At 53.5% G+C, this 17,096-nt stretch overlaps 3 protein-coding genes across 3 annotated transcripts in view; 2 read left to right on the forward strand and 1 right to left on the reverse strand.

Annotated features, from left to right (window-relative positions):
* Positions 1 to 2,476: 2,476 nt before the first annotated feature.
* On the forward strand, positions 2,477 to 5,202 carry Calhm1 (calcium homeostasis modulator 1). The gene is made up of 2 exons (XM_059246141.1): positions 2,477 to 3,028; positions 4,702 to 5,202. The coding sequence occupies exons 1-2, from the start codon at positions 2,477 to 2,479 to the stop codon at positions 5,200 to 5,202; spliced, it is 1,053 nt and encodes a 350-aa protein (XP_059102124.1).
* A 2,136-nt stretch (positions 5,203 to 7,338) lies between these two features.
* Calhm2 (calcium homeostasis modulator family member 2) lies at positions 7,339 to 13,651 on the forward strand. The gene is made up of 3 exons (XM_059246151.1): positions 7,339 to 7,665; positions 9,455 to 10,142; positions 12,812 to 13,651. Exons 2-3 carry the CDS (start codon positions 9,588 to 9,590, stop codon positions 13,226 to 13,228), a joined length of 972 nt encoding a protein of 323 aa, XP_059102134.1. The 5' UTR covers positions 7,339 to 7,665; positions 9,455 to 9,587; the 3' UTR covers positions 13,229 to 13,651.
* A 1,125-nt stretch (positions 13,652 to 14,776) lies between these two features.
* The window catches only part of Pdcd11 (programmed cell death 11), a 45,499-nt gene continuing 43,179 nt past the window's right edge, over positions 14,777 to 17,096 (reverse strand). The window contains exons 33-36 of the mRNA XM_059256854.1: positions 16,769 to 16,937; positions 16,369 to 16,522; positions 15,800 to 15,965; positions 14,777 to 15,221 (exon numbers count right to left, since the gene is read on the reverse strand). Coding sequence (XP_059112837.1) covers positions 15,050 to 15,221; positions 15,800 to 15,965; positions 16,369 to 16,522; positions 16,769 to 16,937 — 661 coding nt within the window. The 3' untranslated portion in view covers positions 14,777 to 15,049. The remainder of the gene's footprint in view (positions 15,222 to 15,799; positions 15,966 to 16,368; positions 16,523 to 16,768; positions 16,938 to 17,096) is intronic.

Genomic DNA, 17,096 nt, shown 5'->3' on the forward strand with positions numbered 1-17,096 from the left:
CGATTAAGAGCACTGCCTGTTCTTCCAGAGGACCCCGGTTCAGTTCTCAGCACCCACCTGGCAGGTCACAACCATCTGTAACCCCAATCTTAAGAGATCTGAGGGCAGTAGGCACACATGTGGTACACAGACACAAATGCAGACAAGCACCCATATACATAAGATAAATAAATAAATCATGTATTTTAAAGATGAATGGGAATGTCTGCCGGGAAGAACAGAAGCATTCCTGGGACACGGAGAGTGCTTACACAGACTCTCAGGTGGGAAGGATTGTCCTGTTTGAGGATTAAAAGGAGGCTGGGAGCTAAAGTGTAGACTTTGGAGGAAGAGAAGCCGCAGCAGCAATCCTCACCGAGTCGTGTAAGACCCACGAGTGACTGTGGTACATCAAGACTTTTCAGCTAACATTGCAGGTAGAATTGGCAGGCAATGCACATGGGTACCTCAGGTACCTCTCAACCATTGTGGTTCTTGACACGTCATTGCTACAAACAGGCAGCTGTGTCCAATACCTGCACACAAGACAGAGAGTCCACGCGGTGCTGGAAACCTCCTTCAGTTTCATGAGCCATCCAGGCCCACCCCATCCCCATCCTGGGGGCATGTCAAGCCCTGGAAGCAGCCGAGAGCCTCCTCTTCCGTGCCTATCATTGCAGCAGACGTCCAGGGAGAAACACCTTTGCTGGGTCCCCCTCATGCCGCTCCACTCTGGTGCATGACTTCTGGAGGAGTCCCTAAAGAGAATCTTCAGGGGTCACAACCTAGGGACTCCAGTTGTCCCGGGGACACCTCGCCTTATGGCCTTCCCCTAGTCCTGTCTATGACACAGTAGCCTTCCCACTCGATAGACAAACTTGACCCAACCAGAAGAAGATAAGTTAAAACAACAACGAAAAGCAAACAAACAAAGACCTTCCCTTGCCCTTCTCCACCCCGCACTCCCACCCACAAGTGCCGACCTGGGCTCTGATCGCACTCTCCACCGATGGCCTGGGTGGCCTTTACCTAATAAGTTAGTCGCTCTGACCTCAGGCCTCAGTTCCATAGAGTGATAGAAATCCTACGCCCCAGGACTGTACGAGGTACATAGTGCATGCAAGGTGCACACAAGTCAGCTGAGGTCACAGCTGGTCTTGTCAGAAATACAAAGATGCAGACAGAAGCCCACTAATGTGGTCCCATGCACACTTCTGTGCACAGACAGAAGACCACTAATGTGGTCCCATGCACACTTCTGTGCACAGACAGAAGACCACTAATGTGGTCCCATGCACACTTCTGTGCACAGACAGAAGACCACTAATGTGGTCCCATGCACACTTCTGTGCACAGACAGAAGACCACTAATGTGGTCCCATGCACACTTCTGTGCACAGACAGAAGACCACTAATGTGGTCCCAAGCACACTTCTGTACACAGACAGAAGCCACACTGAGTGCATCATGGTCAGAAACACAAGGAGATATCCTTTCTGACGTCCTGCCTCAGTCTCTCCTTGCCCCAGACGAGGACTCATCCAGTTGGATCCAGATCTGACACACCTGTCTGAGAGCTACAGGATCAAAGAGAGTTTTCCCTTGGGTGACTCTACAGAGAGGCTCTGATCATGAAACTCCATCACCTGTGGGTCTAGGGGAGCAGAAGTAGAAGGAGCCTGGAAAGGGTTTGCCACTCACAACTCACAAACACAGACACACCCACAGGAAACAGGCCAAAACCCTAATTTAGGCAACCTGTTCAATCCAACCCCAAAGCCAACACCAGCTGTGATGGCACAAGCCTGTAATCTCAGAATCCAGGAGGTACAGACAAGAGGACTGCAAAGTCTGGATCTTCCTCAGCTACATAATGAGTTGGGGACCTTGTCTCAAAAACAGAAAGTAAAGAAAAGAAAATCCTCCAAGCCCAGGCAGTTTTACTGTATGCCACACTCACCTGCCATCCCACTGTGAGTAATATCCAACGCCCACTACCTGCCACAGCCTCTATCGCCACCATTATTTCCATGTCATCTATTATCATTGTCTCAACTGATGGAAGAGCCTGCTGGGGTCCTGACATTGTGGAGAGAACTCAGGAGAGGAGCACAGAGATGACACACTTGCCCAGAGTCCAGTAGCCCCTCAAAGTCCAGTCTCCTCCTCCCTCCCACACGCAAAGAAAACTGGTCCTCATCGGGTGCGGCTTTGAGGCTCTCTAGGCTGCAGGCAGCTGGAGAGAAGGGGAGGGGAGCGGGAGGGAGGGACACAATCCTGGCTGTACCCACAGGATTGGTCAAGCTGCGACCTCTCTGCCAGCACCTGTGGGGAAGGCTCCTCGGAGTCAGAGTGACCTCACCAATTGCCCTGATCTCCGCTAGCCCGGCCGGGATCCCAGTCATGAGGTGGATGCCCAGTGGTCAGGGAGGCTTACTGGAGCTGTCCGGGAAGCCACAGTGAGAGGGGAAGAGGCTGAGGACCCTCCCAGGACACGATGGACAAGTTTCGGATGATCTTCCAGTTTTTGCAGTCCAACCAAGAGTCCTTCATGAACGGCATCTGTGGCATCATGGCGCTGGCCAGTGCCCAGATGTATTCTGCCTTTGACTTCAACTGCCCCTGCTTGCCGGGCTACAATGTGGCCTACAGCATGGGCATACTGCTGACGCCTCCCCTGGTGCTCTTCCTGCTTGGCCTGGTCATGAACAACAACATATCCATGCTAGCCGAGGAGTGGAAGCGCCCCGCGGGCCGCCGGGCCAAGGACCCAGCCGTGCTACGCTACATGTTCTGCTCCATGGCTCAGCGGGCTCTCATTGCACCTGTCGTCTGGGTGGCTGTCACACTGCTGGATGGCAAGTGCTTCCTCTGTGCCTTCTGCACAGCCGTGCCGGTGGCCACGCTAGGCAATGGCAGCCTGGTGCCCGGCCTGCCTGCTGCAGAGCTGGCCCGCCTGCTGGCCCGTGTGCCCTGCCCTGAGATCTATGATGGGAACTGGCTGCTGGCCCGAGAGGTGGCCGTGCGGTATTTGCGCTGCATCTCTCAGGTGAGGGGGCTGGGTCTCCTCACAGGCCAGGGTCTCTCTGGGACAGTCCCTTCTCAAAGTGGGGCTTTCCCTCAGATGGCTGTGGGTAGACGGAAGTATTCCTAGCTGAGACTCAAGGCAGAGCCCATGTCTTCTCTCAGACAGGGTTACCTGGAGAGCGTGTTTTCCACCTCCCCTGTCCTGAGCTCAGAGCTGAGAGGCTGAGAGAATTTGCATTCATTTCCTTTCCCAGGCCCAGGCAGTAGTGAGGCCGGAGGGAGGCTAAGCCATTTGGGTACATTTCCCTGGCAAATGCCCCCAGCTGTGTCTCCCTGCTCCCGGAGGGGAAGCTGAGGGTCTGGGTATCTTGAACAGGAGAACATGGGTGAGGGAGATGGATGGTTGGGATCAGACTTAAAGGACCGTCTGGGCTTCTGGTCCTGGGTTCATGAACTGTGTGATGAGGGAGACTGCAGGAGGCAGTGTCTGCTCCTGTGGAGCTAGAGAAGCAGGCACACTCTGCTCTGGCCAGTGCAGGCCCCTGGCTCCCCCGCCCCTGGGGAAGGGGGACTTTTTCCCTGTCACCACCCAGACGGCCTCAAGAGTCTCTAACTGTGAATGTTTAAGCCAAGCTTTTTACCTCCTTGTCTGTGGATCCCTGTCCCATCACCCTAGGCCTCAGGCCCTGGAGCGGCTGCCACTTCCCTTGACCTTTAAACTGTCACACTGTGCAAGCTTGGAAGGTCCCCCCAGAGGCCACGGGTAGCCTGACTTGTAGACAAGTCCCCACGACTTGCAGAGACTGCATTCTGAAGTTACTTTAGAATTGACTTTAGAAGTTGTCAAAGAGAAAATAATCCGATTTCCAGCTTCACTTGGAACATGAGAAAACGCAAGCCCTCTGTAACCACAACGGCTTAGTGAGCAACATGGGAGGCAGCCCCCTGACTGAGTAAAATGTTCTGGACTTTCCCACCCACCCCCACTTCCTTGACTTTTCCCAACTCTTCTCTGTGCAGATGGGGGTCTGACCCACGTACAGGCAGGGAGGGGTGTCCTGCTCTGTGCCCTGTCCTGTGGTGATCTACGGTCAGAGCATGTGTCCCACGCTTTTCAGTGGAGGTCGAGGACTGTCCAGGGTGTCTCTGGAATTCCTTGAGAGTCCAGCTCAGCCCAGTGGAGGGAGTGCTCACTTAGAGATGGTGTCACTTCCAGAAGCCAGAGGAAAAGCCCAGAACTTGGAGGAGGAGAGCCACTAGGCCCAGGGAGGTGAGGAAAGGCCTTCTGAAGGAAGAGACATGGCCGCTGAGTGGTGTCATGACGATGTCTAACAGAGAGCGCGATATGCGAGCGGTCTTACATCACTTGGTTCTCAGAAAAGCCCTGTGAGGTACGTGCTATGGCCAGGAGCCCCATCTTGTAGGCAGAGAAACTGAGACACAGAAAGATCAAGTGGAGACAGGATTCCTACCCAGGAGGCCTCACTCTGGGGTGCGGAGTTAACTGCTGTCCACTGAGTGCCCTGCCAAAGCAGCATGGTCTACGCTCCCAGAATGTGACCATTTTACACATGGAGAGATAGAGGCCAACAGGTGGTGTCACTTGGTCCATGGCTGCTCTTCTCTGTGGAGGCCTTAATAAGTCCTTTGGGGGTCTGGGCAGGTAGGTCTGCTGACATCCTCCTCTCCCCACAGGCGCTGGGCTGGTCCTTTGTGCTGCTGACAACATTATTGGCATTCGTGGTGCGCTCTGTGCGGCCCTGCTTCACGCAAGCTGCCTTTCTCAAGAGCAAGTACTGGTCCCACTACATTGACATTGAGCGTAAGCTCTTTGATGAGACATGCACGGAGCACGCCAAGGCCTTTGCTAAGGTATGTATCCAGCAGTTCTTTGAAGCCATGAACCATGACCTGGAACTGGGTCACACCCATGGAGTGCTGGCCACAGCCACAGTCACAGCCGCAGCCACCACCGTGGAGGCTGCTCAGAGTCCCTCTGACAGGACAGAGGAAGAGAGGGAGAAGCTGCGTGGTATCACTGACCAAGGCACCATGAACAGGCTACTCACGAGCTGGCACAAATGCAAACCGCCGCTGCGGCTGGGCCAGGAGGCACCACTGATGAGCAATGGCTGGGCTGGCAGTGAGCCCCGACCTCCACGCAGGGAAGTGGCCACCTACTTCAGCAAAGTGTGAGCTGTAGCTGGCTGTAGAGGCCGGAGAAGAGATCGGAACCCACAGCCCTTTGCCTCTCAGCGTAGACAGAAAAACGATTCTGAGGCACAGCCACAAGTCCAGGCATTTACCTGCTAGTGTGAAAAAGGAAATTTGGAGCTGAAGGACCTTACCTCTTTAGCTGTGATGCTGCCCTGGGTGGCCTGGGAGCAGAGTCATCCTGTGCCTCGTCTTCTGCCGTTGCAGTGTTACGAGTGTTCAGATCTGGCTGTGGGAGCAGGACTGGTACCCGAGTCCCTTCCCCAGCCTCACTGTGATGCTGTTCCTCCCATCCCCTGCCTCGCTGGCTCCACTTAGGCTTCCAAAGCCCACACCCCAACGTTTCCTCTGGTTGCTCAAGGATCCCAGGGCAACCAGGCCTCTCATCATCTTTACCAGTTTCTTGGGTAAGATGGAATGGGTTTCAGAGGCCAAGGTGTGCGTCACGGAGGCCACTGGGCAACTTTTGAGACAGACTCCATGTTTACCTCACACCAAGTACAAAACTAATATTCTCACACACCACCTTAGGGAAGCAGACCATCCGTGGGGCTTGAGAGCTAGAAATGGAAGCTGATTAACTCTTATTTTCTCAAAGGCTCCCTGCGGCGCTTGCCCTGAGGTGTGGTGAAGATGAAGGTGTTGCCAGAGGGGGAGAGTAAAGACTAGAGTGGGGTAAAACTGGGTTAGATGCTGGTTCTACCATTTGCAAAGTGCGTCCCTGGGCCAAGTGCTTCATTTTCTGGGTCCCGTTTCTTCGTTGGGCAACAGGGAGAAGGCCATCTACTGCACGGGTTCACCGTGCGTAAACTCACACGGCTCACAGTAGACACCTGGGCCTGTGTGGTTAGTGTTTGTTCATCTCCGAGCCCTGGGCTGCTTGCCTTCTGCTCCGCTGACCCCAACCAAGGGACAGGAATCTTGTCCAAGCAGAGGAAACAGGTGCAGGCGGGCTTCTTGTGTCCCAGTCCCATCTTTCTGTCCTCAGCCCTGCCCATCCAGAGCTCACTTGGACCTTCATATTCTCATCTTCCCTCATCTACCATCTGTCCACTCTCAGGTGGAACCCGGTGCCAGGGTGGCAGAGAAGAGGCATTGGAACTTGACTCCAGCCCTGAATGAAGGGACCAGATGTGTGTGTGGAGGGGGGCCTTCCACTAGGGACAGGATGCTAGAAAGTGGTTGGGGAAGCCAGTGTGAGGGAAAGCTTTGGTGAGACCTGGGGGTCCAACACCAGAGTGGTAGGAGCTAAGGCAAGTCCCTCAATCTGTAAAGAGCATGTGGAAAGGCAAAGATAAAGAAATGCCGAGTCCTCTCCATTCATTCCTGCCACACAGACAAGCCAGACTCGGGGGCTTCAGCTTGCCACTCAGTGTGAGTTTCACTGTCACAGCCCTGGAGAGCTGATGGCCCTGGGGTTAGCGCTCCCAATCCTAGGAGACACTGGGTTCATCTCGACAGTCTACCCGTCAGTGTATCTGACTCATGACTCTTCAGTCCTTGCTTGTGAGCTCCCAGAGATAGGAGCTCATGACCCCTCTAGGGACAGGCAGGGCATCTTAGAAACCTGCTTCCCTTTAATTTTTACCTCTGCCCAGCCTCTGCCCTAGGAGCCCAGAAGATCCCCAGATTCCCTGATTCAGTATCAGCCGTACAGAGGAGAATGGAGACAGGGCCTGGGAGTTAGCTGAACTCTGGTGGAGAGCCTCTCCTGGGGATGGCTGGGAGACAAAGGCAGGACTCTCAGAGAGAGACGGGCAGAGGGGATCGGGGTCTTGTCCTTTTGTATTCTGCAACATCACCAGCAATCCTGAATACCTACCTCTTCCCTGACTCCCACAAGCTTCTGCCAGGTGGGTGTCAAGCATGGGGGCTGTTCTTTAAACTGGCCTGGAGGGCAAGCCTGGGCAAGATCTCCTGGATGGGCCCGCCTGGCTCCTGCCTAGACCTTCCCAGATGGCCCCTGAGGGGTGCACAGGGTAGAGTCGAGGCAGGGCCAGCAGGGCCAGCCACAGCGGGCCCAGAGGCAGAGGCGGGCTGGGACAGGACACAGCAGCCAGCCGAGACCGCTCCTCTACTTCCTCTGTTTCTGCCTCCCGCCCGCCCTCAGCAGCCCGCCCTCCTCTGCCTGGCGCCGGGAGGCTGTTTTTCCATTCGCTGGCGAGAAAGTTCCACGCCGCTGTTTCTTTCTCTCTTTTTCTGGAGTTGAATTTGTCTGCAGATGCCTGCACTTCATCTATAGACGCCTGGAGTTAAGTTTGTTTGTAACCGGGCCCAAAGCCCTGTTGCTTTCAAACGCAAAAGCGGAGCCGCCAGTGAACCCCCGCTGTGAGGCCGCTTTGCCCTGCAGCCCTGAGTCTGTCCAGGGTCTGCGGTGCCCACGCTGCTGTTACTGAGAGGCCAGCCCAGGAAGCCAAGGCCACGGGTGCCTGCAGGCAGCCCCAGGTAAGGAGGGGCCCCTTCCTGGGGTGTGCAGGTATCAAGGAGCTGGCAGGTTGGTCCCAGGCAGCCTCCAGGGACTGTCTGGAGAGGGAACCCCTGGTATAAGTCCCTCACTCAGGCCATAGAAGTGTTGCTCCCACTCCCTCCCCTAGCTGCCGGTCTCCTGTCCTTGGGAAGAGGCCCCTGGCATAATAACCTCAGAAGATGGCCTGGTCCAGCCTCTGCTCATTACCTACGTGATCAGGCATCCTGTACGTTAACATTGGGTGGATTTAAGAGCCTAGGGCCACTAACCGGAGCTAATTGGGTGTCAGGAAAGGAGGAAGGGAGGGATGGGGTTGCCTCTAGCCTGTTTATCTCCAGCAACAGGACCAAGTCCCTTCGTTGTGGGATTATTCAGGACCTCTGGGCACTGAGCTGGGGGGTCAGACATTCCCTCCTCCTGGAGCCCACACGGCCACATGGCCTTGCCTGTGCCCATCTGGCATCCTTGGCAGAGGCTGCAACAGGAAAAGGGATGTGAATATAAGACAGAGAGAGCTGGCCCAGGCCTCCCTAGCTCTCTTCACAGCTCACCCCTCTCTCCACTTGCAGGCTTCTTTTGGCCTGGGAAGTTTTGTTTTTTTCATTCCCCTGATGGGGATGGACATGGGGCCACACCCTGCCTGTCTCTCTGGGTGTGTGGGTGGAGCCTGGGAAAAGAATTAGGGCTAAACTTCCAAGGAGCCTGAGGCCAAGGCCATTTCTGGCAGGGTGCCATCTCTGCTGCAGTCGCTGATTCAGGGGAAGGCTGACAGGTACCCCTGAACCCCACTGAGGCTGCTGTGGCTGGCGGCTGCTGAAGGTCTCCAGCCTAGGCTTCTTGGAGCAGAGCTTCTGCAGGATGCTGGATAGGGGAAGTTTGAGGGGAGCAAGGTCTGAAGGAGGTTGTGAACATGGGGACTATCTTAGCTCAGACTTATTTTGTCCACTTCCTAAGTATTCTCAAGTCATGGTCAAAGCCTTGCCTGGCTCCTCCAGATTTGCCTGGCCTCCGGCAAGATACCCTGTCCTCCTCAAGTCTTCATTTTCTGACCTTTGCTATCAGGAGAATCATCCTCAACCGGTAGACATAACAGGGTAAGAGTTTTGGATGCTGAACTACTATCAGGCATCATTTATTGTCCCCTAACATTCCCAGAAGGGGTCAGGGACCAGAATGACTTATCCTTTTCACAGTTGAATCTCTTGTCAAAATTGCCCTGATCCAGAGGCCCTGACTCCCCACCAGAGCCTGATCCAGTCTGTCCTTTGTCCACTAGGACAGCCCCCGAAGCTTTGATACCCATATCACACCCTCCAAATTGTCCCAAATCCTTAGCATCTTTGTACCTCCTGGAATTCCAGAGAGAAATCATCCTGTATCACCTAATGTCATTCTTGATCCTGATGGGACGAGGGTAGTGGCAAAAGAGACCTTATAACAGTCGAAGCAGGCAGACCTGATCTTGAACTTGGAGGCCCTGCCATTTATTTACATGTGGCCCTGGCCAAGGGCTGGCTCATCCTCAGGAAGCCTCATCACTTTCTGTGCTTGAGGTGCACAAGGATGCCAGGGGGTTGCCATGGATACTGTGCAGACTCATGAGGACAGGCAACATCATTTGAGAGCATCTGGCACCTAGCAGGAACTTAAGCAACCATGGCTACCACCATTTCCGTGGAGGCCCTCAGCTCCCTCCTGTCTCACCTGCTTGACCACAGCAGCACCCTCAGCCTGTGTTCACATTTATCACTCATCTGTGTTTCACAGGAAGCACCAGCTCAGCCACTGTAGGCGATAAAATGGCATAGTCTTGCTCTGCCGTCCGAAGTCCTCCCGCCTGCGCTCCTTCCTAGTCTCACCAGAAGCCACCCATTCCACCGTCCTCTTCTGCCTCCTCACCATGGCGGCCTTGATCGCGGAGAACTTCCGCTTCCTGTCTCTCTTCTTCAAGAGCAAGGATGTGATGATTTTCAATGGCTTGGTGGCCCTGGGCACGGTGGGCAGTCAGGAGCTGTTCTCTGTGGTGGCCTTCCACTGTCCCTGCTCACCTGCCCGGAACTACCTGTACGGGCTGACGGCCATTGGCGTGCCCGCGCTGGCGCTCTTCCTGATTGGAGTCATCCTCAACAACCACACTTGGAACCTAGTTGCTGAGTGCCAGTATCGGAGGGCCAAGAACTGCTCGGCGGCCCCCAACTTCCTCCTCCTGAGCTCCATCCTGGGCCGTGCAGCTGTGGCTCCCGTCACCTGGTCTGTCATCTCCCTGCTCCGAGGGGAGGCCTACGTCTGTGCCCTCAGTGAGTTTGTGGACCCGTCCTCGCTCACGGCTGGGGATGAAGGCTTCCCCTCAGCTCATGCCACGGAGATCCTAGCCAGGTTCCCTTGTGGAGAGGGCCCTGCCAACCTGTCAGGCTTCCGGGAAGAGGTCAGCCGTAGGCTCAAGTATGAGTCCCAGGTAAGGGGCTGTGTGAAGGGCAGCCTTCTCCCTTCCCTCCCGAGGTGGGAGCTGGTGGGCCGGTACACAATAGCATGGTCCAGTGTGAAAATGAGCGAGTCTCCAGGGAAGCGCTAGATGACCATGTCAGGCCTCAGGGCAGGTTAACCGTGGCTCAGTGTTCCATGGGACAGGGTCAGTTCATCACAGGTACGTGTGTCTCTGATTTGCCTTTAGGTGCTTGGGATCGAATCCAAGTTCACATGAGTGCCAAGCATGTGCTCTGCCACTAACTCCGCTTCCAGCCCTTAGAGACAGTTTTAAGCATAAGGGGACACCACCTGGAAGCCCAGAGAAAGCATCCCATATCCCATAACACCACAGGACCATTCCCAGTCTACCTGCTGAGATTATCTTTACTCTAGCTTGACTGGGCATTGACCCCTGCAGGCCACCTCAGAACTATCTGCTGTGGCCTTCGAGCTGATAGTGGAACCTGGTTGACTCCAGGGATAACCACATTCCTGTCTCAGCCGAGTCAGTCTCACACTTGGGGCAGGTCAGGAAGAGGCAGGTGACTGCTGCTTGGACCTAGCTACAGCCTTCCCTGCATCCTGCTTGGAGGTTGGTTGAGGGAAAAGGGGTCAAAAGAATGGTCAGGGGCTAGAGAGATGGCTTAGCAATTAAGAGCACTGGCTGCTCTTCCAGAGGACCTGGGTTCAATTCCCAGCAACCACATTGTAGCTCACAACCATCTGTAATTCCAGTTCCGGGGGATTCAATGGCCTCTGAGGGCATTAGGCACACCCATAGTGTATAGTGTATAGACTTATGTGCAGGCAAAACACTCATATGCATTAAGAGAGAGAGAGAGAGAGAGAGAGAGAGAGAGAGAGAGAGAGAGAGAGAGAGAGAGAAGAAAGAAAGAAAGAAAGAAGGGAGGGAGGGAAGGGGAGAGGGAGGGAGGGAGGAGGAGGAAAAAAGCCTGAACTGGCTGCCTGTGCTGGATCTTGCTGTAATCCACTACTGGGGAGATAAACATAGGAGCGTCTGGAGTTCAGGGTCATTTTTAGCTACATAGTAATTTAAGGGCCAGTTTGGACCATTGTCTCCATGAAAAGGAGGAGGGCTGGAGAAATGGCCGGGTAAAGACTGAGAGTATTGCTCTTCCAGAGGACCCGAGTTCACTTCCAGCACCCATGTCAGGCAGCTCACAGCTACCTGTAACTCCAGCTCCAGGGAATATGATGCCCTCTCTGGACTCTGCATTCACAAAAAATACCCCCCAACACATGTACATATCCCCCAACACATGTACATATCCCTGACACATGTACATATCCCCTGACACATGTATATATCCCCCAACACATGTACATATCCCTGACACATGTACATATTCCCTGACACATGTATATATCCCCTGACACATGTACATATCCCTGACACATGTACATATCCCCTGACACATGTATATATCCCCCAACACATGTACATATCCCTGACACATGTACATATTCCCCGACACATGTACATATCCCTGACACATGTACATATCCCCTGACACATGTATATATCCCCCAACACATGTACATATCCCTGACACATGTACATATCCCCTGACACATGTATATATCCCCTGACACATGTACATATCCCTGACACATGTACATACCCCCAGACACATGTACATATCCCTGACACATGTACATATCCCCCGACACATGTATATACCCCCCGACACATGTACATATCCCCCGACACATGTACATATCCCCCGACACATGTATATACCCCCCGACACATGTACATATCCCCGACACATGTACATATCCCCTGACACATGTACACACACACCCCAGCACACAAAACCTAAAATAATTCTTTAAACAGCAGCAGCATAAGGGGAAGAGGTGGGGCTGAGACGTAGCTCAGTAGAACGCATGCCTAGCACACGTCAGGTCCTGGGTTTGATCCCGAGCACCACATAAACTAGGTGTGGTACATGCCTGTGACCTCAGCACCCAGGAGGTGGAGGCAAGAGCGTCAGAAACTCAAGACCATCCTCAGCTACACTGAGTACTTAAGACCCTGTCCTGGGCTGGGGGCAGGGAGGAAGCAGAGAAACGGAGCTGAAGTCAGCATCAGAGATGGGAGATGGTAAATACAGAAATTCTGGTCACTGATCCACAGGTCCTTGCCCTCGGCAGACTTACATCTTCCTAGCATGAAGTAAGCACACAGGCGATCTGAGGCCAGGCAGATACTGATGTTGTGTGAGATTGAAGCCTCTGAAGTCTTCAGAGATGTTATCTGAGCTGACCCACAGTTTGAACTGTTTTTTTTTTTTTTTTTTTTTTTTTTTTGTGGATGGGAGCCTCACATGCTTAACATGTGCTCTGTCACTGAGCTCCACTCCTAGCTCCTGAGCTGGGTTTTGGTGGAGCGTGGTGATAATGCACCTTTGGGATTAAAGAATAAAAAAGGCAGAAGGTACAGCCTAAGCACGGGAGAGTGTGTGGGTTAAAGGGAGTAAGTAAGAATAGAAAAGAGGAAGTCCTGCTTGCCGCAGAGCAGGATCAGTTCCTTTTCCACGTGTTCCCCCCCCATACCCCCCCTGTACCCCTCTCCATAGGCAGGGTCCAGGCAGCTCTCAGCCCCTCCCTGAGCCCTGCCTGTTCTCTGGACAGCTCTTTGGATGGTTGCTCATCGGCGTGGTGGCCATCCTGGTGTTCCTGACCAAATGCCTCAAGCACTACTGCTCGCCGCTCAGCTACCGCCAGGAGGCCTACTGGGCACAGTACCGCACCAACGAGGACCAGCTGTTCCAGCGCACAGTGGAGGTACACTCAAGGGTGCTGGCCGCCAACAACGTGCGCCGTTTCTTTGGCTTTGTGGCCCTCAACAAGGATGATGAAGAGCTGGTTGCCAAGTTCCCAGTGGAAGGCACACAGCCACGACCACAGTGGAACGCTATCACTGGGGTCTATTTGTACCGTGAGAACCAGGGCCTCCCACTCTATAGTCGCTTACACAAGTGGGCCCAGGGCCTGACGGGTAATGGCACAGCTCCGGACAACGTGGAGATGGCCCTGCTCACCGCCTAGGGCCTGCTGCTTTGCTCTTCGGCACTAAAGTCTCAACCAAACCCGCGTGGCATGCTCACCTCAGCATCAGATTTTCCTGTTAACTAGTGTCTTGGGCATAGACCAAGGGGACATAAAACAACCAGTAGTTTGCAAGGATCTTGTGGACCACATGGTCCAGAGACTGGGGGTGAGGCTTTGACTTCTCAGACCTGCTGAAATCATCTCCCGTGGCCACTAAGGCACAAGTCACAGCTATAGACTTTCCCAGAGCTGGCCCATAACTATGACGTGGGCGATCTTTGGTGGGCCTGGTGCCAGTAGAGCCCACTGGGGGACTCGCTGTTGTATAGTCCACTTTGTGCAGTTAACTTGTGTCTAATTGCATAGGGATGTCCAGCTCCTCAGCGTACAGCTGGGAAGCTGCCTCCACTGTATACCTCTGGCCTAATTTTATATATTTAAACTTTTTGATAAAGCTTTTCTTACTCTAAAAGGCTAACTGGTGTCTGTGCACTTGACAAGGGCATACAGCCCATTGTGGGAGGTGATGGGACAGGACTACAGCGGACCACAAAAGTGGCAGCTGTCTAAGGCGAGTGAAACGTCCACCACAGGGCTGAGTCTCCTGACCATCTGATCCAGTTACCTGACTTAATCCGGTCAGAGGCAGCCTGGCCTTTTGCAGGGGCAGGTAAGTTGAAAAGATCATACCAGAAGCTCCTACCATGGGCAGGACTTGTACTAAATAAACTCCAAGAACCGTGGGCTTCAGCAATTCCTCCCTCTCAGCCCTGCATCAACTAGCTCCACACTCAAAACCTCCTGCCCTGCTGTGTCCCTGTCCTGCTTCCTGGCATACGACCCAGCCATTTCCCACAGAAAACTCAGAGAACAATTTAGGCTGTCAGCAAAAGCTTTTAATTCCCTTAGGCTGAAGGAAAAAAAAAAAAAAGATGCCAACAACCAGTAGTAGGGTCTGTGCCAGCACCGACGGCTGGGCTGTGGCAGACCTGAGGGGTCACCGGGCCTTGGGAGAGGGCGGAGACCAGGCAGTTTAATCAATACTTTCGGCTTTCCTTAGCAGCTTCAGTTTCCCATGTTTCTGGATTCTTCCTCTGCCCTCTTGTTAGTCTCCCAGCCTCCACAACAGGGCAGATGGTACGGGCTGACCCGAGACAATGTCTTCCCCGACCCTGTGGGTATGGACTGAGAGCTTGCCAAGGGACAAAGTGGGACCCTGACCATGAACACTGGCTTTGCCTTTCTGTTCTTAGACGGCAGCAAACTCTCCTGAAAGGAATGTTTGTTTTTTCCTGGAAGCCCAAGAGATTGCTGCCTGAAACAGGAGCCGCCTCAGGAAAGGAGAAGGACACGTAATGTGTTACATAAACAAAGCATTAAACCTCAAGGGCTGGGGGTTAGTGGAAGAACACTTGCTCAGCAAGTGTAAGGCCTCAGCTCAATCTGTGGCACCCTAAATTTTAAAAATATAGATACACATTTTTTTTTAAAGCAAGAAGTGATAGTACACGCCTTTAATCTCAGCACTTGGGAGGCAGAGGCAGTAGATTTCTGAGTTCAAGGCTGGCCAGGTCTACATAGCAGATTCCAGGCCAGCCAGGACCAGAGAGTGAGGATCCTGTCTCAAAAAAAAAAAAAAAAATTTATTTTTATTTTTATTTTTATTTTTTTTAAAAAAGGAGAAAGCCTCTCAAAATTCTTTATTCTGACAGGATTGTCCCAGGCACGCTGCAGAAAAAGCAGCACTAATGTCCTCAGGCAGCCGCTTCCTAAATGTCCAGTGCCTGCTGCTACAGTGTCCAGCGGAGCCAGGGGCTCCTAGTCCTCCAGCCCTGAGCTCTTGGCCTCCACGTACTCCAGGGCCTTCGCCTTGACAGCCTGCACGTCCTTCTCAGTGCCGTGCTGCTTCTCGTAGTCCAGGTAGCGCTTGAAGAAGAACTTCATCCTCTTAGGGGCCAGGCTCAGATGAATAACTCGTTCAAAGATGTCCCTAGGAGGAGGAACAGGGAAGCAATTCCCTCAGGGTTCCTACACATGACTCCTAGCTAGCGCTCCCCAACTTGCTCTCAGGCACCAAGTCCCTCTAACATCCAAGACCCCATTTCTTACCATCAGTATGAACTCCTGTCAGAGACCAAAGATTTAACCTGCCTGAAGTTACACAGTGAAGGACAGAGCTGCTGGGATGGGGACACACAATGACAAAGCCAAACTTCAACCCCCAGAAGGGTAGGAATCAGGTACCTGTTCCTTCTGGACCCTGCCCTAACTACCCACCTCCACCGTCCTTGCCCTGCAGGGATTACGGGGGACAAAAGTGAGAACCTGCCATGAAGGTTCCATTGATGAGAGGCGGGCACAATGTGAATCACGTGGGACCCCAAGTCTCCTAGTTCCCAGGCCACCCCCCAGCAGAGGGTTCAGACACACAAAGACTGGAAAGGAGAAATCAAGTGGACCAGGGAACCATGCCAAAGCTGTTTTTCGGTATCAAGTCAGCTAAACGTTAATAAGGCCAAAGCTCTCTCCTACCCGACCCCACCAGGAGTCAGCCTGTTGTCCCCTCACCTGACTTCCTTCTGGCTGCCATGCTTGATGGTCATGTCGATGTAGACTGACCAGACATCTGTGCGTTTTGGGTAGGTGCTCAGTGTGTTTTCAAAAATGGCTTTAGCCCGCTCTGCATCCCCCAGCTGGAACTCTAGCTGGGCAAACTTGGCAAGCACATCCACATCTGTGGAGAAAGGACAGGTTAGAGGAAAGACAATTCCAGAGACCCCTCACCACATCGCACTATGCTACAGGGTTAGGGTTAGTCCAATTCACTGCTCTAGGGCCAAGATCTAGGATGGTAAGAGAGACAAACCCCCAAAAGGATACTGTGGGTTTGAAGTCAAATATACACCCAAGCCTTGCAGGTGCACCCCTCATCTTAGGCCCATGGACAACAGAATCAGTGCCAATTGGTTTTGCTCCTTCATCCTTTGGGATCCAGCATCTGACATGCACACATCACCATCCATGAGCACATCATTAGCTTCCCTAAGTCAGGAGCGACTCCATCCTTTATAGGATACCAACTGCCACTTCCAGGTATCAGGCCTGTGTGTGTTCGGGAACCGGGGAAGAGCACTCACGCTCCTTGGTGGGTAGACACTCCAGGGCTCGCTGCAGCACGCGGTGACTGGCCCCAGCCTGACTCCTCCCCAAAACAAAAGCACCATATTTGATCCAGACAGCCTTCTCCTGCCGGAAACGCTTCAGCATCCGGTTGTACAGCTCACCAGCTTCCTATGGGAAAGACACAGTGTGGCACTTCAGAGGGGCAATGAGGAAGGTGAGGAGGTGGGAGGGAGGAGCCTCCCTAGTAACCCCTCCAGGGACGAAGGTCTGGACAGAAGACAGGGGTGAGAATGGCAAGGGTAAGCAGAGGGAAGGGAGGGGCCTAGGAGGCTGGAATGGGACCACACAGGGAACCTAGGGGTGGAGTGCTCACACACTGCTGACCTGGGCCTGGTCAGGAGCCTAGCAGCCTACCTTGAACTTCTCTGACTTGGTGTAGATGTCAGCCAGATGCAGGAAAACCTTGAGAGGCTCACTGTACTGCAGAGCCCGCTCGAAGACCTTAGTCAGGGACTCCGGAGAGCCGTACATGTTTTCTAGGTTCAGCAGTGCCACCCACACATTCAGCTTTTCCTGTTCCTCTCTGGAGGTGGAGTGGGTAGAACATGAGTTCCATCAACTCAGCATTGGACGCCCAAGAACCATCTCTCCCAGGCAACAACCATGTCTGTCCTCAAGTCCCCCCTGTAAGGCAGACACTCAGACCATCTCTACTGCAGCTCACTGTAAGGGGACCTGTACT

This window comes from Peromyscus eremicus, chromosome 1 (genome assembly GCF_949786415.1).
Source record: "Peromyscus eremicus chromosome 1, PerEre_H2_v1, whole genome shotgun sequence".
Classification (NCBI taxonomy): Eukaryota; Metazoa; Chordata; class Mammalia; order Rodentia; family Cricetidae; genus Peromyscus; species Peromyscus eremicus.